Source organism: Theobroma cacao, chromosome 4, assembly GCF_000208745.1.
Source record: "Theobroma cacao cultivar B97-61/B2 chromosome 4, Criollo_cocoa_genome_V2, whole genome shotgun sequence".
Lineage (NCBI taxonomy): Eukaryota > Viridiplantae > Streptophyta > Magnoliopsida > Malvales > Malvaceae > Theobroma > Theobroma cacao.
Genome location: NC_030853.1, coordinates 23,198,300 through 23,223,053, shown reverse-complemented (window position 1 = coordinate 23,223,053; position 24,754 = coordinate 23,198,300). Strand labels below are relative to the sequence as shown.

At 34.0% G+C, this 24,754-nt stretch overlaps 3 protein-coding genes across 5 annotated transcripts; 2 read left to right on the top strand and 1 right to left on the bottom strand.

Annotated features, from left to right (window-relative positions):
- On the bottom strand, nucleotides 1,512-4,045 carry LOC18602266. The gene is made up of 4 exons (XM_007033532.2): nucleotides 3,767-4,045; nucleotides 2,838-3,368; nucleotides 2,311-2,655; nucleotides 1,512-2,098 (listed from the first exon to the last, which is right to left on the bottom strand). Exons 1-4 carry the CDS (start codon nucleotides 3,914-3,916, stop codon nucleotides 1,823-1,825), a joined length of 1,302 nt encoding a protein of 433 aa, XP_007033594.2. The 5' UTR covers nucleotides 3,917-4,045; the 3' UTR covers nucleotides 1,512-1,822.
- Nucleotides 4,928-6,963, top strand: LOC18602265 (PAN domain-containing protein At5g03700). Of its 2 annotated transcripts, XM_007033530.2 has the most exons (3): nucleotides 4,928-5,612; nucleotides 5,694-5,753; nucleotides 5,860-6,963. In XM_007033530.2, exons 1-3 carry the CDS (start codon nucleotides 5,370-5,372, stop codon nucleotides 6,859-6,861), a joined length of 1,305 nt encoding a protein of 434 aa, XP_007033592.1. In that variant the 5' UTR covers nucleotides 4,928-5,369; the 3' UTR covers nucleotides 6,862-6,963. The 2 variants fall into 2 exon arrangements, with proteins under 2 accessions (XP_007033592.1, XP_017974283.1); XM_018118794.1 differs by having other exon boundaries at nucleotides 4,928-5,753.
- LOC18602264 (transcription factor SCREAM2) lies at nucleotides 20,884-22,556 on the top strand. Of its 2 annotated transcripts, none has more exons than XM_018119284.1 (4): nucleotides 20,884-21,049; nucleotides 21,334-21,459; nucleotides 21,649-21,819; nucleotides 22,342-22,546. In XM_018119284.1, the coding sequence occupies exons 1-4, from the start codon at nucleotides 20,972-20,974 to the stop codon at nucleotides 22,435-22,437; spliced, it is 471 nt and encodes a 156-aa protein (XP_017974773.1). In that variant the 5' UTR covers nucleotides 20,884-20,971; the 3' UTR covers nucleotides 22,438-22,546. The 2 variants fall into 2 exon arrangements, with proteins under 2 accessions (XP_017974773.1, XP_017974772.1); XM_018119283.1 differs by having other exon boundaries at nucleotides 20,885-21,049; nucleotides 21,646-21,819; nucleotides 22,342-22,556.

Genomic DNA, 24,754 nt, shown 5'->3' with positions numbered 1-24,754 from the left:
CATTATGCCCAATCCATGCACCTGGTTCAGATTTTAGGTTAAAGAGGAGCTTCTTTTCTTTTGCGTGGAAATTACGTATAAAATTAGAAATACATTAAAACATATACAATAGAACTAGTACAACCAGAAAAAGAGAGTTGATTAAAACTAAACAAATAACTAACCAGTATGTATATAATTGGAGAAAATCTATATTGAGTGGGATTTAAGCTTGAGATCTAGCGATCTCAGAACTTGCTTTTAGTCTTACCGTTAACTTAAGACCTTATTGGTTTGGCTAATATTGATCATATCCGTATTAGAACGTTTTGGTCGTTTACCCCATAAACAATTCTAAATTCAGAACCAGGATTAATCCTAATGTATCTGGTTTCAAACTTGGGATAGATGGGAATCAGATGTTTAAAGATAATGAACCTAACCTTCTTTTACTAAGCACATTCGTCTTATATAATGACGTCCCTTCTGAAATATTGTACGCATTATAACAAATTAATCTTTGCCAAGTTGAAAGAGAGGCAATTCCGAAGAATATACCTTTTAGTGAGCTCCGCCTATGCCGATTTAATCAGATTTCACCAATAAATTGATCATGAACTATAAACAAATCACATCGAAAGCAATGCAATAATTTTTTTTTCTAAAAAGTTGTGGTCATGCGTTCTCGATTTCAGTCACCAAGGTAATAATGATTACTAAATTTTTTAGACAATGACTATGCATTGGAGGGCAAAGGAGACATGTGTAAACTCCAATGTTATTTTGGACAAAAGAGGCTTTCAAAATCAGAGTTCATCAGATGACACCTTCCTTGTATGTTTTGCCGTGTAGGATTTCCACACTCGTTTGCTTTTCTCGTGTTCAGTTTTTTATAATACTACTTTTTATTAGCATCCCATTTAAACGGCAAAGGCATAAGAACAAGATGGTTAAATAATAAAAGCAAACTCCCTAGGCAAGGACAGTGATTGATTTGAAATGATTATACCAATGACCTAATATTATTCCAATGGTGGAGGATCTAATCAGCCATTAGCAACATGATTTAGCAAACACGGTCTTGTTTGGGATAACCGTTGTGTTATACTTGGAACCCCATTTTACGGTTTTGCAGCACTTCATTTTAAGATAGGTGACTCTATTATCTATATGTCAGTAAATGTGATTAATTTTCATTGCAAAATAAAAAGTGTGGCATGAGAATAGGATCACCCTTGAGATGATCATGAAAAGCACGTTTATAGGTTTACATTATACTATTAATCAGATGTAAATAACTTCATATATATATATATATATATATAGACAAAAGGATGGGAACCAACCTGCCAGACAATCACCACTTATTGATATTATGATAGCAGGGCATCTTATCTTGATGTGAGCCAACGATGCATGACATGCGTGGCATGAATATTATATGGTTTTAATAAGTTATCTTGTCCTGACATGTTTCACATTATAAATGTTGCAAATGGTGACACGTTGGTTTATTTAATAGGCCAATGGAGTTGCGTCAATCAAAGAAATGATCTTGTTATTTTACAACCGTGGCACATGCTGCTATATGAAGCAAAGCGCTTCCATAAGCAAGCAGGAATGCCGCAGGTAGAAACAGCGCAGAACAAGAGAAGCAAACAATTTGCCTTTCTATATATGAACATTGCTTCCTTATTACACATTAATAACCAAAAGCCATCATAATGATGCTCAAAATACAGATTTCCCCTATTCTATTGAGTAGTAATAATAATAACAATAATAAATTTCTATATACCTGTATCCAAGCTAATGCAGCGGTTGTGTTTACAGTTCAAGATTTTCAAAGTTGTCTGAAGGTAAGATTGAGTCGACCACGACGAAGCCCAGTTTCTGCCAAAAGAGCCTGAGGTGCCGTGTTTGGAATGATGGATGGCACACCATGAAACACCATTCGAGACTCACCACCAAATATTAATACATCTCCTGAATCCAATACCACTTTCTCTGCCTTGTCCTCGTCTCTCTGATCGCCATAAAGGAATTCAGCTGAATTACCAATAGAGAAAGAGACTACAGGTAATCCTTTATGGAGACTTTCTCTGCTTTCATCTCGATCCTGCACCGTAAAGCTAGCAATGAGTGCAAAATTTTCTAAAACTTTGACGTTCAAAGGTTATCCATCCAGAAAATATCCAAAAACTTTCATATAGATTTCAGAAATTCTATAACAGATCAACAGAGAAAAGATCTACCAGATAAGAGTTTGTTCTTGAAATTAAGAAATGCTTAAGCACACAGAAATATAAATGTTTTGATACAAGATCAGACCTGATGGAGCCCAAGTCGCCCATTTGTTGTATAGAAGTTTATGATGCATATGTCTGGAGACATTGAAGGTAGTACATCTTCTACATTGCCTACTATATAATTTTTCTTGATCAGGCAATGTGCATCTTGGATTGCTCTTGTAACCAGCAGACAAAATTCACATGGAATATTGGGTGGTTCACAGTCATCAATTGGATGTCGCTTATCATATTTTCTTGTCTGGGGATCCCAGTTCAGACCAAGACACATCATGTGTAGACGAAGTTTTGCTCCATCTTTGTAGCCAGGCCTATAAAATCCCCCAGGCCCTACACCAAGTGTTTGACAAGTCTTGACAATGTTGATCTGAAAATTAAAGGTTTATTCAAAGTCCTGCCAAATGTCACAATAAAATGAAAACTTTCTATAGAACAGAAACGCATACTCCTAAATTACCAACTCATTTCCAAGTATTAGTGAAAACTAAAAAGATAGAATGCAAAATGAGACCATAGTTTGCATTAAAGCTAACTGCATCAAGCACTTACCTGTTCACAGAGGGAGATATAACGTTTCAACAAAACCATTCCAGGCCTCAGTACTTTTTGTATGCCAAAAGCTCTTCTTGTAGGCAAGCAGATATCGAATCTTTCAACCTTAGGCAAACCCTCAGAGAAATCAGTATTCTTGGTACCTACTACATCCTTGGATTTGCTTTCACCAGACACAGATTTTGGGACATAAATGTTTACAACCTTCTTCCCAAAATGACTAGGCAAAGAACATTTATCCTGAAGGCTCAGAGAGTTCGCAATTCCCTTGTGTTCAGATGAATCAACAGCCTTGTGCCTTGGCTCAAATCCTGAATCACTCCTAGTTCTCCTATTATTAGAGTTCCTACCTTTCAAAGTGAGTGGGGGAAATTCATTTTCATCCCCAGATTGAAATTGCTTATCATTTAAACTTAATGCCCCAGAAAATTCCACTGCTCCTCCACCTAACATTTGTTGCGACAATTGACTGCTACGCCCTTGTTTAACACCAGAAGATTCATTGCCAAACGGCTTGTCAGCAGTTATCTGTTTTTATAAAAACGAATCCAACATTTGCAATTATTTCACTCACATTAATCAACATAGTAGAGCCGCAAGGGTTCAGCCTTCATAATAAGAATTACAACGTAAATCCCTTGAATTACAATTATCAAAAATAAGATCAAAGTAACTATATATTATTCAAATATTTTTCTCTCCTGTAGCTAACGTGGTAGCAAGGGTATATGTAATAATTATATTTATTTGATTGCAAGAAATTTCTAACAGGTTCCTAATTCAGTAAAACAAAAAAAAAAGAAAAAGGAAAAATTGACAGAATAAAACTGCTAGTAGAGTGTAACGAAAGTAGTAATCTTTTACAACTAAAATTTGCCCAAAATTTTCTATACTTTAAATACTACTCTGAAGCTTAGAGGACTTACTGAGGAACACCCAGCACGGCTGGAAATAGTTTCCTTGGCTGGATTCATCATCTTTAACGAACAAAATGTAAAAGCAATTTGGCGGGAAACACTGGCGACGGTTGATAAAGGACAAAGTTCAGTTTGAACCATTCGGCGCACAGAGAGCATTTTTATAAAGGTAAGGCCGCGGCGCTAACTTAAACGCGCCGTTAAAGGTGGTTGAGCTCACCGAGGAGTCCAGGGGGAGGGGATGGGGGCAATGATTCGATTTAACAGCGAGGGTATAAATTTCCGCCGATTTCGAAGAGTTTACTTGGTGGCAAAGAAGATTTGACTTTCCACATTCCAGGCTTCGGAGTTGGACCGTTTTAAGCCCAGTTTCTGGAAACCCACATTAGGCTACAAGTTGGTAGTATGATTGGGCCCAGAAAGAATTTCTATCTTTTGCTTCAGCCTGTTTTCATTTTTGGGTTCTCCAAGTACCAAATACGGACCGAATCCAGTTACAGCTCCAACCTCATCGTAGCAGAATTGATTTGCTGAACGCTGACAAGAAAAGTGGAACACGTCATCCAAGCGTGATAACAGGGTCAGCATAAAGCCCTTGCCAAGTGGCGACATTGCAGTGCTACACGTGGCGGGCACCCTCCCGAATTCCATGATATCACTGGAAAACGAGGGAGCGCCTGCCCACTCAAAAGCGAATAAAATGCAGCAGCACTCACTCACTCACTCACTCAATTGACCCAAACTCATTAGATCAAGCAGGACCCACTTCCAAAATCCTGTTTTTCACTTGAGACTTGCACTCATTGCACCCCCAAACGCTGCTCTACTGTTTTAGTTTTTACACAATTATTATTTTGGCTAAAGTGATATAACAAACAAAAAAGTTTTGTTAATATGTGTTTTAGGAGAATTTGTTAATATTTTTGTATTAAACACAACAATTGATAATAAATTCGATGATTTTTAATATATTAAGATACTGATTAGAAAAATTCAGAAGCAAATTTTTGTAAAATTCTTCCATTTTATATAAATTTTTTTTCTGGAAATATTTGTAATTTAATTGGCTAGGCAAGATTTTGTCTTCCAAGTGGAGGAGCAGGTTTATTAGTAGTTAACAAAGGAAAAAACAATTCAAAGAATTTGACTAGAGAGAGTTGATAATGGATTGACCAAAATTTGCTGGTTGCCACCTGAAAAGCTTTAATTACATATAGTTTGCTGCTAATAAAATACCTTCATTGCTTCACATGGGACAGCCTGTGCACAACAACCTTCTGTTGCTTTACTCGTTTGGTATTGCTTTAATTAGCAATGAGTAGACAAAACTGAGTAATTAACAATCCTTCCTACCTTAATGGCATCAATAACCCCACAACCATTTGTGTCACAAATAACAGCGCAAAAATGAAAAGCTCTGCCTCTTTTTGGAAGTGGGGTGGAACTTGCAAAAGTTCTCACGCTCATGCCAACCTTTTCTTTCTCTTTCTTTCCTTGCTTCGATCCTGCCAGGAAAGAGGAGAAGAATCTATTTAGCAGTTGAGCAGCAGATATAAAAACCATCAGTCCCACAAGTGAAAGATTTTTGAGAGGTTGCAATCCAGTTTCAGTCATGAAGCTCTATCTGTGTAGTATTCTCATTCTATTGGTCAATTATGGAAGCTGTGATTCGGCCATTCATGTTGGCCATAGGATAAGCCTTGCAGTCCCATCGGAGTACAGTGCTGGATTCATTGGGAGAGCTTTCCTGATGGACGCTAACCAGCTGGAACCAAATTTTAGAGTGGCATTGAGTGCTGAAGCTATCAAGGGGAAATATTCATGCTCCTTGGAAGTTTTTCTAGGAGATGTGAAGGTATGGAATTCTGGCCATTACTCGCAGTTTTACACCTCTGATGTATGCGTGCTTGAGCTTACTGAAGATGGAGATTTACAGCTGAAGGGTCCGAAAGAGAGAGTGGGATGGCGAACCGGGACTTCTGGACAAGGTGTGGAGGTAAAAGTACTAGTGCTAGCTAGAATCATTGTGAAGCAACTACTCCTGATGACTTTGCTTTGCATAGTCAAATTAAGTGATATTTGTATTTCTCCTCCTGATGCAGAGATTACAAATCCTGAGGACAGGTAATCTAGTCCTTGTCGATGTTTTGAACCAGATAAAATGGCAGAGTTTCAATTTTCCAACGGATGTAATGCTCCGGGGACAGAGACTAGAGGTAGCTACTCGGTTGAGTTCATTTCCCAGAAACTCAACTTCATACTACACTTTCGAAATCCTACACAACAAGATTGCTCTCTACCTGAATTCAGGTAAGTTGAAGTACTCTTACTGGGAATTTAAGCCTTCCAAGAACAGAAATATCACATTTGTTGAATTGGGTTCTAAAGGGTTAGAGTTATTCAATGATAAACATAAAAAAATCGCGCAGATTGCATCATGGAGAATTCAGCCCCTGAGGTTTTTAGCACTGGGAAATAAGACAGGGAATTTAGGACTCTATTTTTACTCACCTAACACCGAAAAGTTTGAAGCCTCATTTCAAGCCCTCAACTCCACCTGTGACCTTCCTCTAGCATGTAAACCTTATGGCATATGTACATTCTCCAATGCTTGTTCATGCATACGGCTTCTAACAAAGCAAAATGGCATGAGCTCTGATTGCAATGAGGGAACTCCAAGAAAGTTCTGTGGGGGAGCTCAGGTAGAGATGGTTGAATTGAATGGTGTCAGTAGTGTACTCAGAGATGCTCCCAGAAGGGTTAATGTTAGCAAGACAGCATGTGCAAATTTGTGCTTAGATGACTGTAAATGTGTTGCTGCATTACATTCCTCCGAAGACGGGGCAGAAAACTCCCAAGAATGCTTTCTTTACAGGCTGGTTGTAGGCATTAAACAGGTCGAAAGAGGGACGGGGTTGAGTTATATGGTTAAGGTTCCAAAAGGAATCCATGACAGTCATAGCAAACCTAGTGTGAAAAAATGGGTCTTAATTGTCGTGGGAGTGGTGGATGGTTTAATTATCGTACTGGTTCTGGGAGGGCTTGCCTACTATTTGATTCAAAAAAGAAGAAAGAACTTATCAGGTACTGAAAATAATACTTGATAGCATGTGATTTTTCAAAAATTCTCATTGACAATTCCAAAGCACAGTGTAATTCTTTTCTATTAACAGAGACAAGAAAACACAAATTTGGCATTTTGTTTACAGACAGAGTTATGCAATTACACCCAAAATATTTTAAATACTTATCAGTAACAGCTGGAGTTATATTGCTGTAAAGCAACTTTTAAGATGAGTAAATCCCAAACCTAGCATTAGATACTCTTTTATTCACTGTCTGACTGCAGTTATTAATACAAAGACAGAGAAGATGAGAGCAGGCATCACTAACCTACCATACTCTGACATTACCCAGTGGAAAAGAAAACACCAAATTTAGACACACTATTATGTATCACAAAGGGTCAAATTTTCTATCATATCAGTTTCCATACTGGTGTGTTAAGTTTTCATGACTTGACTCTCTAGCACATGGCAAGAACGAGCTGAACAACATTGCATTCATTCTAAGCAAATGATAACTTCCTACCTTTAAAATTCCAAGCAAGCAGAAAGAGGGCTTCAAAACAAATTTTACACAAGAGATAAAGGGCATTACATATCATAAACGATATAAGAAAAAAAGGATAGTGAAAAAAATGAATTCATTATTAAGATGATCAAGGTTGCAGCAATTGAGATAAATATCTTTATGAATAATAAAAAAAAAAGAGATTTATCTTCATTCATGAATTTAGGCAGCTAATAATCCACTGTTGCACCAGGAAAATAAGGCAATAAAAAAAATGGTTAAAGGATAGGAAACACTGTTGATGTACCTCTGCTTTACTCATTTCAGCAGAAATGCAAGAATTTTAAGCAAGTGAAGTGATGCACCTCTGCTTTATACAAGTGATCTTATATTTGTAGTTCAGGTAAATGCTTACGAGACAATCTTTAGAAACATTTTTACCTTCATCTACTTGAAGTTAAAGCTATGAATATGACAGCTATAATACTTATTGCAATGTTGAGCTGAGTACTTGATGGTTGATATATCACAGACCAAAAGTTACTGTCATTCTCTTTAGCATGTATGAAACAAAATGTTACGCTCAACCAAGACAATCAACACGGATTTGTCTCAGGTTCTTCAGTGGGTAAATCTCTTTCTTTCTGCCAATTACTTCAATTTCTCATTGTAAGACCTCAAGGGGGGGTGAATGCAACATGAAGCAAGCATTTATCACATGGCTGCATAAATTCTGAATGTGGGGCCAGAAACAAAGGTATTGATGTAAGAAAGTTCCATTCAAATGAATACATCACTTGTCAGGTAACATTTTGATGATAATCTGTGATTTCCACTCATCTCCTCACAGCATTATTATGATCACCATCACGTTTATTCATTTGGGCAGTAGTGACTAAAGAGTCTTGTGAAAAGTTCTTCCTGTTGACATACATGCTTGAAAATTTACTTTTTCATATCTCATCAAGAAAATCTAATTGAAGGCAATATTTGAGAGAAATAGGAATAATGCAAAATGATAAAGAAAAGCTACCTGAAAGTAATGGGATGGGAAACAAACGAAGGACACCATGATTGCAGAACAAATAGAAGTTGACTATTTTACTACTGATTGCCGTTTTAACAATGTGATTGAATTGTACTATCAGATTCGGATTGTCGAGGGCATTGATAAAGTCATTACCAGTTACTTGGACCTTAAGCTGAAAATCAATTCTATTTTATAAGATAAGGCCCAAGGGAGGCAAAGGGAGTGCAGAAAACCATCAAATGAAATACCTATAAACGGACATGGATCTAAAACATCAATGTACAATATGTCAATTCAAATACATGACCATCCTAAATTCTAAACAATGTGTGTGAAAAAGCTTATCAAATAATAACTAATAAGAAACTAACAAGATGCATCTTTGGTCCACTCATTTTTACAATGTTTAAGTAAATTTAGATAAGCCTTGAAGTGACAACTGAATAGATGGAGGCTGATAAGAATAACCAAGAGGAGCAAATTCAAAAATGCAAAGCTCTAGGCTAGATGAATATGATGAGCAAGAGTACTCTTATCTGATTCAATTTCTGTGGCAACATGGAGAAATCCTTTGGTGGAGACAAGCAATTGGACAATATTTCTTAAAGGTGCGAAGAACCAGAAAATTAAACCTACTGCAAGACTACAATATAAACCCAGCTGCCAAAACTTAAGCAGAAACAAAAGAAAGAGTATAGAAAAATATCACAATTTCAATCAAAGCCAGCAAGAAATTGCTCCTTGCGAGAAGAGTATTAGATGAGTCTATATTCCTTGGTGTACTAGCAACTCTAGAGAGCACAAAATTTGGGCTACTAATTATCTAGTATGGTCTTCAATGTAATGACTGCATGCTCAGCAGTATGGCATTGAAATCAAAGAATTCTTTGTCATCCTACTTTAGCGCTATAGACACTCCATTTTGTTCGAGTGAATTTATATTATATTTTTAAATTTTTTTTTGAACTTGGCTAATTTGTTTTTAAATCTAATTAATTTTAGTTTTTTTAGATCACATCCTTTAACTTGTTTGAGCCCAATTGTACTCATTTTTGCCCACATATCCTTATCTTTGGACCTTAAAACTTTGGGCCATATCACTAAAGGTCAATCTCAGATTTGGGCTTTGGGACTCAATTGAATTTTCATTTTTTCTTTGAGCCTATGCCCCGTAATTTTTTAGGGTCCATGAGGTCCAATGAGGAAATAAAAAAAAACATAAAAAAGAAGAAAAAGGACAGAAGCTAGAGTACCATGAGTTGGACTACCACAGTAGCTAGACTTTTCCTTCTTCCTTATTCCCAACTAGCCTTTTCCTTCTTCCTAAATTGCAACACCATTTTTCCCACATTATTGCACTGTTTTCTGCATCAGTTTTCCCCACAAGATTTTACCCCTTCCACCAGCAGCCCAAATTCTTCAAAATTTCATAGCCTAAAAGTACACAACAAGCTACAAAATCCCAAAATTAGCAGCCTCATACTCCTCCTATGCTTATTGTAAAGGTGGAGATGTGTTAGTTGTTAAAAGTGATAATTTAAATTTGGCATAATGTCTGAAAATGATATTGAAAGGGAATCTATAAAAGCGATGTCATATGCTAGTATAATAGGGAGCTTGAAGTGTACTCAAGTGTGCATGAAGTTTAACATTGCTTATGCAATGGTCTTTGGGGAAAATGTTTATTTAATCTCAATAGAGATCAATACAGGCAGTTGCAAAGAAGGTGTTGAGATAGTTGAAGAGAATTAAAGATTATATGCTAGTTTATCAAAAGGTTGAAGACCTTAAGGTGTTGGTTAATATGGAGATTTTGACTTTGTCAACTATTCAAACGATAGCAAGTTCACATTATGATACATTTTTTTTATGTTGGCAAGTAATGCAATATCTTAAAAAAGTATAAAGCAAAACCTATGACCTCATCTACTATGCAAGCAGAATTTTTAATATGCTATAAAGCAACTACACAAGCTTTTCAGTTGAGAAATCTCATTAAAAAATTGTTGGTGGTTGATTGTATTATTAGACCCATACAGTTGTATTGTGATAACGCTGCAACGGTTTTAATTTGTTAATTGGCAACAATAGAGGTATCGCAAGGGTTACGCATATAAAGATAAAATTTAACTATTAAAGAAACTTGTGAAAAATGAAATTGGTCAATTTATTTTTTTAAATTTATTTTATATTTATTTAATGTTTTATTGTATGTTTGGTGTGTAAATTATCTAATTAAAGAATAAAAATTAATTTGAATTAATCCCTATGATGAAATTTTTGGAAAATTTAGAGACATAACTGCAAAATAATTTCATAGGGTGAGGAATTAATTAGGATCCCATCAAAGAGTTGAGAGAGTCTTAAAATTCCATTTCTATAGTCAATTAACTCAAATAATTGTTAAATAATTATTATTAATTAAAAATAAAAATAAATTTTTTTTTAATTAATATAAAAAAGAATAATTAAATATTAAATAACAAAATGAACATAATTGTAGTGAAAAATAATGGAGTGAATAAAGGAATTGTGTTTTTTTTTTAAATAAGAAACATAATTAAAAAAATAAAATACTTGGGAATAACATTACCAACAAATAAATCTTCTATTCATTTTGCATCATTAGCATTCATTCCTCGTTATGATTGCATTCATTCAAGATAATTATTTTAGCGAACAGATAAAAATCTTCGATGATGAGATCTTTTTGAGAAAATTGTAGAGACAATTTGTTAGAGGAATTCTCTAGGTCCTAGATTCTACCAAAGCATGGGAGTGTTTAGAAGAATTTTTTAATATAAGATTTTTATCAACTATTTAATAAAAAAAAATTCCATTATTCATTCCATGAGTGCGTCATGTGCATTATTAACATTAATCTGGCTCATAAATGAAATTTTCCAATGATGGGAGTTTCTTGAAAATTATAGAGATGAGTTTCTTGAGGAGTTCCTTAGGTGATAAAAAATTCCTAAATTCTATCAAAGCATTGAAGGAATTTTGAAAATTTTTTAATATAATTTCTATTTTGTATTAAAATTGACAACTAGTACAAACAAAATATATAATAAAAAGAAATTAAAATAATAAAAAAATAGTAAAGTTTAATTCTCGACAAATAAGCTTGATGATAAAGTCTCTTTGAGAAAATAAGCATGTTTACTTGAATGCTGTTGAGGTGACGAAATTTTTCTAAGTCCCACCAAAGTAGTGGAAAGTCTTTTGAAAATTTTTCAATATTTAAATGATAGGTAACAAAATAAAAAATAAAAAATTAAATAAAAAATGATAAAATATAATAAATCAAGGACTATTAATTAAGGTTAAAGAGGATAACACATTGTTAATTAATTAGTATCGTTATTTGAATGGATGTCATGGGGTGCTAATACATTCTCCGCATGTTACCGTATTCTTGAATCCTAAAACTGTTTTGTAGATCGGAACCAATTTTTTTAAATGAGCTCAAGACAAACTTAAGATGTCATTAAAAAATATATTTAAGTAGGTAATCAATTACACCTAGATAAAAAAAATTGATGACGACATCATTTTACATAGAGCGATTAGGTTCTTGGACTTGTATGCTAAGAAATTTAGTATTGGAATTATAGTATAACTTTTTATTGGAAACTTAAAAAAAATAAATTCACAATTAATTACTCTAACTTTCATTCCATGAAGAAGATTGTGAACCCTGCTAACTTTGTTAGTTAGATGGTGATATGGTAAAAAAGGCTAACAGGAGATAGACATGTGGTGTATTCTTATTGATTCTTTTTTCCATATCATCTATTTGACTAACGGAATTATTCTCAAATACAAGTTATTTAATGGAAGTGACACTAAGTAACTAATTGTGAATATTTAAATTTTAGGTATCAAATCAAACATTTGATCATAGTTGGAGGCAAATGTGTAATTAACCCTAACATGAAAAGAGAAAGAAAGACTCGGAAGAGCTTGTTGCGGGTCATGCATGTGTTAGAATTTGGTACACTTATCGTTCCAAGAAATATTGCATGATAATAAAAGTCTGCAAAGGTGCTGCAACGCAGAATCATTAATTGAAGAGTACTTATCAACTTTATCCTGTAGCTCCGGAAGAAAGGTCTTTTGTTTCTCCTATTTTGTGGGGGATTAAACATCCAGTTCAAAGAAATAATCTTTACTGTCTAGTGGGCTAGTGTCCCTACGGACGATATATCCTTGATAAAGGGAGGATTCTTCATCCACGTTTGCTATCCTTTAGCTTTGTGTTTGTTTTACCCTGTGGCTGTGGATTTTGCTAGAGGATCCCACATGTGAGGAGATGGGACATGGACACTAATTTGTACACTATTTATCATTTATATATTTGCATGCTGTTTTTTTCCTATCAGATCTTCTTTCTCTCCTCACAAAAATGCTTTTGAAAGAAAAAATTTTGTGTTTCCAAGCTAGAACATTGCCCGTGAACCTTAATGTCACAACTCTCTCACGTCACAATTGAGAGGCGTGGCTTTGTCTGCCCCTGGACCCTCTGTGACTTACAACATCACTTGTCAATCTCCAGGGAGACCCCATCATGCAAACAAGCCTTAACCATTTATAGACAAAGCCCTCTTTCTCTACCTTGAATGATAATCGTAGCTTAATATTTGGCCTCTAGTAAAAAGTGAACAGACAACAATAGAATTGATTTATTTTGCAGCATTATTAACTCAACTCATTAAAAAATCTCTGGGATATGCTAGCAAAGCACCTATAGCTGAATGCTGTGAGCTTTATGTAATTAATTAAATTATGTGAAAAGTTTCTTCTTTCATGTTAGTTTTTTTTAAACTGGTTCATTTTCTATTTTTGATATATATATTTTCAGAGTTCATTATTTGATTGATCTTGTTAAAAAGAATCAATTGTCTGACCATATATAGCTTAATTATATATATGAAAAATTCAATCTACTTCAATGATGACAGCATTACATATGTGTGCACATATGTTGCTCTGAGGGGCTATTTGGGGTGTTTGAGTGCCGATGCTTGCATTGTAAACTTCAATGTTGACAAATAGATATAGCTGTCAAGAGATTGTGAAGCTTGTTTGCAAGCATGGACTGCCTTGTCTGTATATACAAGTGCTCCTAATCTGAGTGCTGTCTTGGCAGGTTGATAAATAGGAACTGTAGGCAGCTTTACAGGTTAATGGAAATAACTTTTCTTATTCTAAACTCCTACGGCTACAACTATTCTGCAAAGTCGAGTTTTCTCTACTCTAGGACTTGTGAATTTGGCCAAGTTTCCCTTTTGATCACTGTAGCATTAAAGCAACAAAGGAGTTTTTCTTGTACGCATGATGATTTTCTTTTGGCCGTGGCTGCATATTCTTGTGTCATTTGAAAATGAAAATAAAATCTAAACTCTTACCCAACCCTACTTCTGTCGTTATATACCCTTCTCAGAAAACAGATGCATTATTTGATTAACAAAAAATATGTAAAATGTAAGAACTCTGATCCTAAGTACGTAGTATGATGTCTTCATTCACAATCAAATTTCTCTTTGGATGTGATCATCTTTTAATTGATCTTTGCATCAGTAAATTTCTTGTTTTAGCATCTCCATTTTGAGTAAATATATACACGGAATTGAAAAATCTGATCAAATTGTTTTCCTTAATTAATTATTAGGAGTTTAGACCTTTTTTTTTTTTGCTCAATCGATGGGATTTTATTATGAATTCAGTAATACATACTGATCCTGGGCAGAATAGAAGAAAGCAAGATTGTCATTCTTGCCTTCATCCACTCCTACACAGTCCAAAACAGAACACCTTGAAGCACCCAATACAAATGACAACCCAGAACACCTCACTCACGGTAAATTTTTATACACAGCTCAGAAGATTCACCCACATCATATTTCCATACAATAATATGATAATTAGTTCCATAGTTACTTTGAATTGAATGCATGTCCATCATGGAATTGTTTCTTCTCTGTTTCTACTATGGATTGGAATCTCATTTGCCAGAAAACTATGTCTAGAAAAACAATGGTTTTTGTCACGAGATACTTTTCCAAATTTAGCACTATTTGCATAAATATCCGAATTGTCTGATTGGACACTAAACCATATTCCCATGCTCTTCACTATGTATGTTCTGCAGGGTTATATTATAAAAATAAATGGTTTACAGATCAGCAATCTCATTGTCATTACTGTTCTCATTTAGGAATATACAGGTGTATTCTTGAAGCTGCAATTAGCATTCTCCTGTAAATATATGTCGTCAACCAAAACATAGAAAATAATAATAAAAAGGTTACATCCTCAAAATATATGAGAAAAACAATCAAATCCTAAGAAGAGTGATAACAAAACCGGAATTGTAACCTTACGTTCAGTTCACGGAATTAATGTTTCTATAGGTGTTTGTATGTATGAATTAATTACTAAATGTTAATCTGATCAGTTTCAGGTGGATTGAAAACAATGCTGTTAGGTTTTCCTGAAGATAAAGCATTTTAGATAGGTTTTTTTGTCGATTTCGACTATAGTAGCTCTATCATCTTGATAAGCACCAAGTCACCCTCAGCTGACAAAAGCTTGAAGACTGTTGTCAAAGTTTCCAACACCAGCGTTGTCCAATTATCAACCACTTCATCTAGTGTCGTAGAAAGCAATTTGGAATTTGTTCAAGGAAGACAACAAGTTAAATCAAAATTCAGTACAACTATGTAAGCATATAATCATTACAATCAGTCAAGAAAGAAGAACTCGTGTTGTTGATTATTATTCCTAAAATTTTATATAGGCTATTTCACATTATTCCATTGCATAATGCAATTTGATGGGGCCCCATTTTTCCTTGCTTGCAAAAGTAGGAAGAGAAGTTTGATTATTACCCAGAGCGTGTATCACTCAGCTTTGTAATTATGATTAATTTCGAAAGTGGATGTTCAATAGAATAATGATTAAGTGTTAGTCTCACGATTGTGATAGTAAATTAAATAATAAATAATCCACTCAAGTAGGTCTGGTAATATAGAATAAAGGTGAATGCAAATTAAGAAAAATCATGGTGAATAATTCCTAGCGCCTAGGCACCTAAATCCTAATGAAGGGTGAATATAATTGCAAGTAGATAGGGCAAGAGACAAGGTTGGAGCTGGCTCTGTATTGTATGTGAAGGATTGTTTTGTTGCGATGACTGGCACACATGTGAATTGGTGGGTACGTTTTGCTTTTGTTTGTGTTGAATGCAGACATTGCACTTGCTATAAGAAATCTCTTTATATGAAAATCTGATCATCGCATTTACGCGTTGTCTCCCTGCAAACTGTGCAAAAGCATGCAGACACGTTTTATCACCCCGGTGATCCAAGTTTTTTTCAATTATATAGTACAACACAATTTCTGCATGCTTTCCTCTTGATTTTTCCCATAATTTCTTTGCTCACCCTTCCACTTTAGTTGCTTCTGATAATTAATGATTCTAAAGATCTATTTCTCTTATCACTGACCTGGAAAAAAGCATGATTAATCTTCACATAATTTTTGTTTGGATTACGAGATTAATAACCTGTTGTATATAGGTAAACAACCACGTATATACGCGCGTATTTCCTTGAGGATAGATAATCTTCAGTATAAGAAGGATTCATCCGACAGAAAGCAGAAATGCCTGTTGTATGGAAATTATAATTAATTAAAGAGCTGCCTGCCAGTGAAGCAGCCAACTAGTCTGCCGATTCCGATAGAATCCAAAAAATGAAACAAGGCGTAGCCTGCAACAGACAACAAAAAAAAAAAAAAAATCTAAACGCAAGCACCGAGAGCTACTGACAATGCAAATGAACTAAATTAGTGATCGATCCTCTCCAATAAAATTGGCCCTGAAATTGGATAACGAGCCATGTTCTAATATTACTTTAATATGTTATCGTCTAGAATGTAGCACCATAAATTTTAATCACAACTTTTATGGATATATGGAAGAGATACGACTACTCGAAAAAACAAGGGCGGAAAAAGTAATCAGTGGTGTTCTAGTTTTTGCTCTTTAATATGTTATCTTCTAGGATACAGTACCATTAATTTAACGGAAAACCTTTTATAGAACTATGGAAGGAATATGACCCTAATTGAATATAATAAATTGATGAACGAATAAAGAGCAAACAGTGTTTCAATGAACCAGATTTGCGCCCACATAGGTAGTATATATAATATCATTTTGCATGCGCAGTTGTTTTGAACATGAAGAGCATGCCTACTAAGTTATCTTGGAATGGCAAACAGTATTCATCCCACGACAAAAGATGGATCCATTTGTACCATTAATTTATTTCTTAGGAAAAATTAAACAAGAAAAGGAAGTATTATTAACTTATTATAGTTTGAAATCACTAAACTGTCCGAGTTGATTATTAGGAGTAGGTTGTTTCTTGCCCATTGTTTGATTTTTAGGATCCAAACCATCCGCTGATTTGAACTTAATTCTTAAAACAGCAACCCTCCTTATAGACTAAAGCAAGCTAGCTTCTGAGATTTAAGTCAGCTTAGTGTTAAATTTTTTTTGGGATTATAACATACACAGTGTGAGTTCATGACCCCAGTAGACTTGTTCTAGACCCAAGTCCAACTTGATTTAAGTCTTTTTTTTTTTTATAAAAAACAAAGCTTAAAACACACAAATTTTCATCATTCTGTGTCAACTTATATTTTACAAAGAGAAGGTCCTGAAATGTATAAATCTTAATTTCTTAGTTTATAATTTAGTTCAACTAATGGATTTTTTAAGTATACTGAATATAACTGTTACTTTATATATATTGGAAATTGATGTGGATTACGAAGGTATTTTTAACTTGTATATAAACTCAATCTCATGATATATGTATATAAAATGTTAAATTTGATAAGTAAATCTAAGTGGGGGCAATGGAGCTTATTATTTGTAATTAATTAAGAAAAAGAATACCGCGTAGGCACAGGATCCCATTGACAAAAGGATAGCAAAGTCTAAAGCATCAAGCATGCACCAAATTTATGGGAAGAAGAGAAGAATGTCATGTGGAGAGAGAAAGGAAAGGCACGTGCAAAGAAGGTGGGGTTTGTGGGATCGTTTGTACGTACGCGATGAGAGAAAGGAATCTGCTCGTGATCGGAGGAGGCATATGGAAAGAGGATGAAATTAAGAGAGAGAGAGCATCGAAAGCAGCGAAGGAAGCGTCAAAGGTTGTTTAGCTGTCAATCCCTCCAAATCCTTCTCACGGGAGCGATTACTACCTCTCTTTCTTACTCGCCGTCATGATTTTGTCCCTCTCTCATGCAAATATATGCCACCCCTTCCTATTTCTCCCTCTACACTTTATATACTAAAATGCCCCCCTCCCCCTCCCCCTTCCACACCTTCTCGTTTCTTTCTATGGCTGTACATAAATCTGGTCACCTTTCCAATCAAGAAAATTAGATTATCATTCTTTCTTGTTGTTACTTAACATCATTGACGCATTCGAGTGATTATTTTATTCAGTTTTTTCTTCAAAGGGAATGCATTCATTTGGATTATCCATAGTGTGAGACTTTTAAGATCTGTTACATGTCTAGATCATGAGTTACACAACTATCGATCCATGTAATCTTTTTTAGGAATTTACTCTCTCTCTTTCTGTTTTTTTTTTTTACCCGATGATATAAGCAAAGAATAAAGTTACCTAGATAGAACAAGAAAGAAACTCAAAATAGTAAGGGAAACCGATGCAATTTTTTTTCTAATGCATGGCAATCCCCAAGCTAGCTACTATTTTGACTAGGGTTTGGCTAGTCAAGAGGGAGAGAAATAGAAATGTTGGAATAAGCACACGATGTTGATATTGTTTCATTAATTTGTTTTAAACAAATTCCACCATGTATGAGCTAGATGAGACATGTAATTGAAAATAGCTATATTAATTAGTCGAAGTTATACTTATCAAATTATAGCCCCATTTTAAATACCAAATGTTATTAGGATTTTTACTTTGAGGTTTCAAATTGATTAAAAATGATTTTTTTTTAATTTGGTAGAAGAGGAGATTCGAATCGAATTCTTTGAATCTATTAAGTCAAATATTCAAGCATTGAAAAGAAAATTTAAATACATAAGGGTTTATCTTTTCTATGCAGTTAAATCTTTTTATCATTTTTTATATAATTGACATTCAAGTATTTGACTTAATGGTTAGTGCATAATCTCTTATTCAAAAAGCAATGTTGGAATCTCCTCTTATTCCAAATAAAAAAAAATTATACGTCACAATTAGATTATATGATTCACAATTGGAGATATAGTGGCTAAGGGTTAACGGGTTTTATTTTTTATTTTACAAGTGAGAGTGCTAGATTCAAACCTAAAATCTCAACTCAAACTCTACCGCTTGCCACTTCAAGCTAATCCAAGTTACTTGGGAGCTATTGAATTTTGAAATTCAAATCCCTATTCTTCATTGCATCTTTAAATATAATTAATAATTAAATCTACAATAAAACTTCTTTAATTAGGTCAGAAAATAACTAAGTTTTTTAAATTCACAAAAAAAAAAGAAACAAGATGAAGAATGTAAACATTTTTTTTAAAAAAGGCATATTTATATGAAAAATTATATAAGTATCGATCTGAATCTACAATCGTACTCAAGATCAAGACTCATATCGACATTACACCATTCACTCTTCAAAATAGTGGGAAACCACCAAGTGAAAATCCCCACACACCAAAACATCATGGATCCACCTAAGGAGATTCTTTTCTTCCAGATCAATAAATACCGTAAATATACCTAATATAATTATCTCAAAGGACACTAATTGGACGATTTAGATTTTTTTTTGAAAGGCGATTTAGATTTTAAAAGCACCAAAAATTAAGTGAAAAATTTCTACATTAAAATCCTAAAAAATTACAAAATAAGTTCAAACATTATAAATCTTGATTGTAAAATCTTCTACATATAATATTTCATACGGCATTCAGTCAATTTCAAATCTTTGTAGCTTGAAGTCTTGACAATTGAATTAAATTGATGCATAAATTTGAAATACGTAGGTATGTAATTATGTGTAAAACTCCTAGAACTTGTAACCCTTGAATCAATACAGAGGTTATATACTTTACCTTAAGTATGTACTCTTAATTGATTATTAGTTAAAATGATAATGGCATGACAATATAGAGGCATTGTGCCTATAAAATTCTAGTATTGTTTATGGTGTAAAGGTCGTTTTACTTGTAGGTCTTTATTAATTTTGTTCATTCAATGCGAATTAAATAAGACATTCGTACAATTAATGTGCCTTACCTGATCCATTAAGTGGTGATCAACTTATATCTTATACAAAAGAATTCATCATTCATATATGTTATTAAATTTATTTTTTTTGAATTCCGCTCATGTCATGGGTCAATTCTTATATACTGTTGAACTTGAACTTGAATAAAGGATTGTATGATTTAGAATACAAACATATTTTTTTTTTGTATATATGAGAGAGGTATAAGAGGGGGCAAAAATTCAAATATTGGACCCTAATCCTACTTAAATTTAAGTTGTTACAAAATAACAACTTTACACACATAGGTATATGTGACATACGTTTGTCTGTACATACGAGTAAGGGAATGTCATTTTAATTGCCATGTTAGCATTTTCTCTTACTTGATGTTGACATAAAATTAAAAGATATTTTTATTTTATCTTTTCTTAATTTGTATGAATGTAATTTTTTATTTTAGTTTCAACGTCAACATCATATAGGAAAAAAAAACTAAGATAATAGTTAAATTGGCATTCCCTAAGAATTTAACGGAGGGTAATAGTAGATTGTCTAAGTGAAGTAATGTTAGTGACTAAAATAAAAATTTTAGGATAATGGTAGCCAAAATATAGTTATTTGACAAATTTAAGTAATTAATAGTGTAATTTACTCTACATATATACACATATATAAATCTGCCTACGTATGGAAGCTCATATGGTTTTGAAAAAAAGGAAAATACTTCCATTGCCATGAACTCTAACATTTACAAAATTGGAATATGAAAAGCTCTTTATTTTTCTTCTTACATATATATGACTTTTGAAATTGACAATTTTCAATTCTAGTCTTTGGAATGTTCCTTTAAAGACAAACCATAATAATATTTTATAACCATGAATTCCACATAAATATGATTACAAGTAAAGAAATTAAATTCATGTACCAGACCCCGACAAGTACTAGTTTGAGATTAGGCATATGTGAAAATAATAATTTGGTTGTAATTTTTTTTATATCCTCACTTTTTTCTTTTTGTGTCTTCTAGAATATTCATTTATTCTCTTCTGTTGAATTTTGAAGCAACAAAGTCTTCGTAAATTAATAAGGTCAGTTCCGTAAATTGGGTATGGTGAATAATTATTTCATGTGGGGAAACGGAGGCCCTCATGCAGGAAACAAACAACTACACAACTACATCATGTAGGTATGGGGGATATGCTGCTCCTTTAAATACCCCTCAAAGACCTGCAGTGAAAAAGAAAAAGGGCAAAGGCCAAAGATTTTGACAATATAAAGTTGAGCTAAGGATTAGAGGCAGCGTCATGTCTTCTAGAGATCAAAAGAAAGCAGCTGTTTATCAGAAATTGCGGCAGCTTCGCTCTGTTACCAACTCCAGTGCTGTAAATTGCCCTAAAACTCTTAATTTTAAGCATAATAATCGAAGTTTTTCTCTCCTGGTTCTTATCGTTCTTTTCTATTCTATCTTAACAATGAAACCATGAGATTAAATCAAGAACAAGAACGCCTAAAAGCATGTGTTGAATCGAAAAAATCCCTACATATTTAAGTCCGTGAGATTAAGAGCAGGTGTGAAGACCTTGTTGATGGCGAGAGGGTGACGATGATCATGATATTTTATTTCGTTTTCTATTTGGTTAATTATTGATTCTTATGCTGTGTGCAGGTGAACAAGACCTCAATCATTGTAGATGCATCAAGATATATAGGGGAGTTGAAAGAAAAGGTGGACAAACTGAACCAAGAAATTGGAACTTCACAAATTTCAACTTCCCAGAATCCTCTGCCTATGGTACTGAATATATACATATATATATATATATCAATCAAAATTGCATATATATATAAACGTGTTTCGCTTATTGATTTAAACAGTTCCTCTTGTTCTCCTTTTCTGCATCTGCTTGCTATCTAACTAGCAAGCAAAACAACCCCACACGCTTCCTTTATTGATTTTAAGTTTCTTATTTGGTTTCAGCAGGTTACTGTGGAAACCCTAGAGAAAGGTTTCCTTATTAATGTGTTTTTGGAAAAAAACTGCCCCGGTTTGCTTGTTTCCATATTGGAAACCTTCGAAGAGCTTGGCCTCGACGTGCTCGATGCTAGGGTTTCTTGCGAAGACAATTTCCAACTAGAAGCGATTGGAGGAGAAGTAAGTATGGTAATTCGTTTATTGTTTTCTCTTTAATCCCAAAGTGGGGTTTCAACTACAAGAGAAGTGAATTTCTTGTGGCATAATTGATTATACATTCGAATGCGATTCGGATATGTCTTGTCATGTAGGGTTCTCCATTTCCTTTCTTTTCCCTTTTGCTTTTTGGACTAAAAGCACTATCTGGTTTAGTACTTGTGCATTTTATTAATTTGGTTCGATCTTTATATATTAAAAAAAAAAAAAAGAAGACGACGATGAAGAAAGAAGAAACCTCACATGTAAATTGTACAACATGGGTTTAAACCACACAATTTTTTTTCTAAATTTTTTTTTCATTAATGTACTGTCACAATAATGGGTGGTTAGCATTGGATTCACATTTTGCTTGGACGTGCTGCAAGAAGCTAATGGTACTTTGCATTGAATGCAATTTTTGATTCTTTTAATTTTGATTTGGTATACCCTTCTTTCCGACTCCTTTTAATTGCATTTTCTAAAGCAAGAATTATTGATTTTCAGAATCAAGGTAACGCTGAAGGCATCGATTCTCAGATGGTTAAGCAAGCAGTGCTGCAGGCTATCGGTAAATGGAGTAAAACTAGCGAGCAGGATTAATTAGGACTTCTCTCTGTTTTCTTTTGGATTGGATCTCTTCATCGATTCCTTTGATGGGTTGCAGTTGCATTGTAACAACTTTATCTTTATCAATGGAAGTTTTTAACTTTTAATTCTTCTTTATCAAAAAATAACCCAGATACCTTGCATCATTAATTTGTTTTCTAACAACAATAGTATTGCAGTAATAATGATACTATAACAAAAAGAAAACCTCTATGCACAGTAAAAAACAAAAAGAAAAGACAAATAAATAATTTCTCATTTTCTTTTTTTGCATAATTGTCATTGATTTTTGGATTTAGTTTGATAAATATTTGATGGAATAATGAAGTCAAGTGGCTACCTTACTTGGATCTTTAGAACCTTCTTACAATTTTCAAGGAAAATCCTTCCAAGTTTGCTATAATTAAAATGGTTGCTGAACTGCTTATCAAAAGCTATCTAAAAAGTCGAGATAAGAAATTAGTAGCTGTTGATAAAGGACATTAGTACAGTACAAATTTCACATTGGATATATAGAATCTTGCGAAAGAAAAGTGCATAGTTAAACTTACATGATAATGTATTTTTCTTCAAGTACGGGCTGAATTTTTATACTCTCTTTCTCTGTACTTTGTAATCCCCTGTCATGATCTTGCTCACTCTTATTCATGATTTTGACGATAGAATTGAGGGTTATTTGTTGTTTGACTACTCGTTATCTATGATGTCCAGGATATAAATCTGTCATTGTAGAAAGACAATGCAAACAATATCACAATTACCACTGTAAATAGATAAATTTTTAGTTTCTTTGAGTTCCCTACAAGAAATTTTATTTTTAGTCACTTTTATAACATTGCAAAATTTATCTTTTACAGTTTAAAAAGTTGTAACTGATAATCGCGAATCATATTTCGCAGCAATAATATACAAAGAAATTGTGCTCAAATGCGTTTTACAAATCTTGCAGAAATTTATATCTTGTTGCGAAAGCAATTTTTTGTAATAATAAGTGTTGCAAGCTGAGCCAAAAAAAAAGTGTTGCAAACTACATTTTAGAGCAAATTGTGTGAAGGAATTGTTACAAATACTTTTTACAGCTAGTATTATATAAAACTTTTGTTACTAAATATCACCTTTCTTTGGGGCACAAGGCTGTTCAGATTGCTTGATTGCTGGCTCTCAGCTCCGGGTTTCATGAATATGGTTGCTCAAATGGTCTTCTACGGCTGTCAATGGCTCTTCGAGTTTCTGTTTAAAAGTCAAGTTGAACAGGCTTAAAACTCATCTTAAACATGGGAACAAAGTATTCTTTGGCAATGTTGATAGCACTATTAATGTGCTGAAGAGCAAGGTTGAGGAGTTTGATATTATCTGCAGCTTGAGGGACCTCGCAAAAGATGAGTGCAATGCTTAAAGAATTACCATGCAGCAACTATGGTCTGCCTCACGACAACGGAAATCTATTTGGCGCTAGAAATCTCGTATCTAGTGGCTTAAGGAAAGGGATAGAAACACTCACTTTTTCTAGTGCAAGGCTAAAGTTCGCTCTTGCCGAAACTTTATAGCGGGAAACTTAATTAATAGCGCTTGGGTCTCTCAACCTGATGAGGTACGTCGTGCTACTTTTGAATTCTTTAAGAACCTTTTTAATTGCAACCATTGGCCCTGCCCAGCATTTGATTGCTTGCCGTTAAAAAGGCTTAGCACTTATGATGCTAGCAATCTTAAGGCATCGATAACCATGGAGGAACTCTAGTCTACCATATGGAGTTGTGACGAGGCAAAAGCTTTGGACATGATGGGTATAATCTCAATTTTTTTCAATCATAGTTGGGCTTTCATAAAAAATGATCATATGCCTTCATTTCTAACTTCATGTCTACCAGTAAGCTGAACAAAGGGCTTAACTCTTCATTTATTACATTGATTCCTAAAGTGCAATGTCTTACCTCTTTTAAGAGAGTACTGCCCCATCAATCTTGTCAATTCATTATACAAGATCAAAGTCAAGATCCTTGCTAATAGGCTTAAGGCGGTCATATCCACAGTGATCAACTACTGTCAAAGTGCTTTTATTAAGAACTGTCAAATCATGGATGGTATTATGTTGATCAATGAAATTATTCACAGTATGAGACACAAGCTTCATAATGATGGAGGGATTATTCTCAAATTGGACTTCGAAAAGCTTTTGACTATGTTGATTGGGGTTACCTACTTTGTGTTATGCAATCAATGGGCTTTAGGCAGAAATGGTGTAGTTGGATTTACAAGTGTAATTCTACAGTGCGAGTCTCAGTTCTGGTTAACGGTTTTATTACTTCCGAGT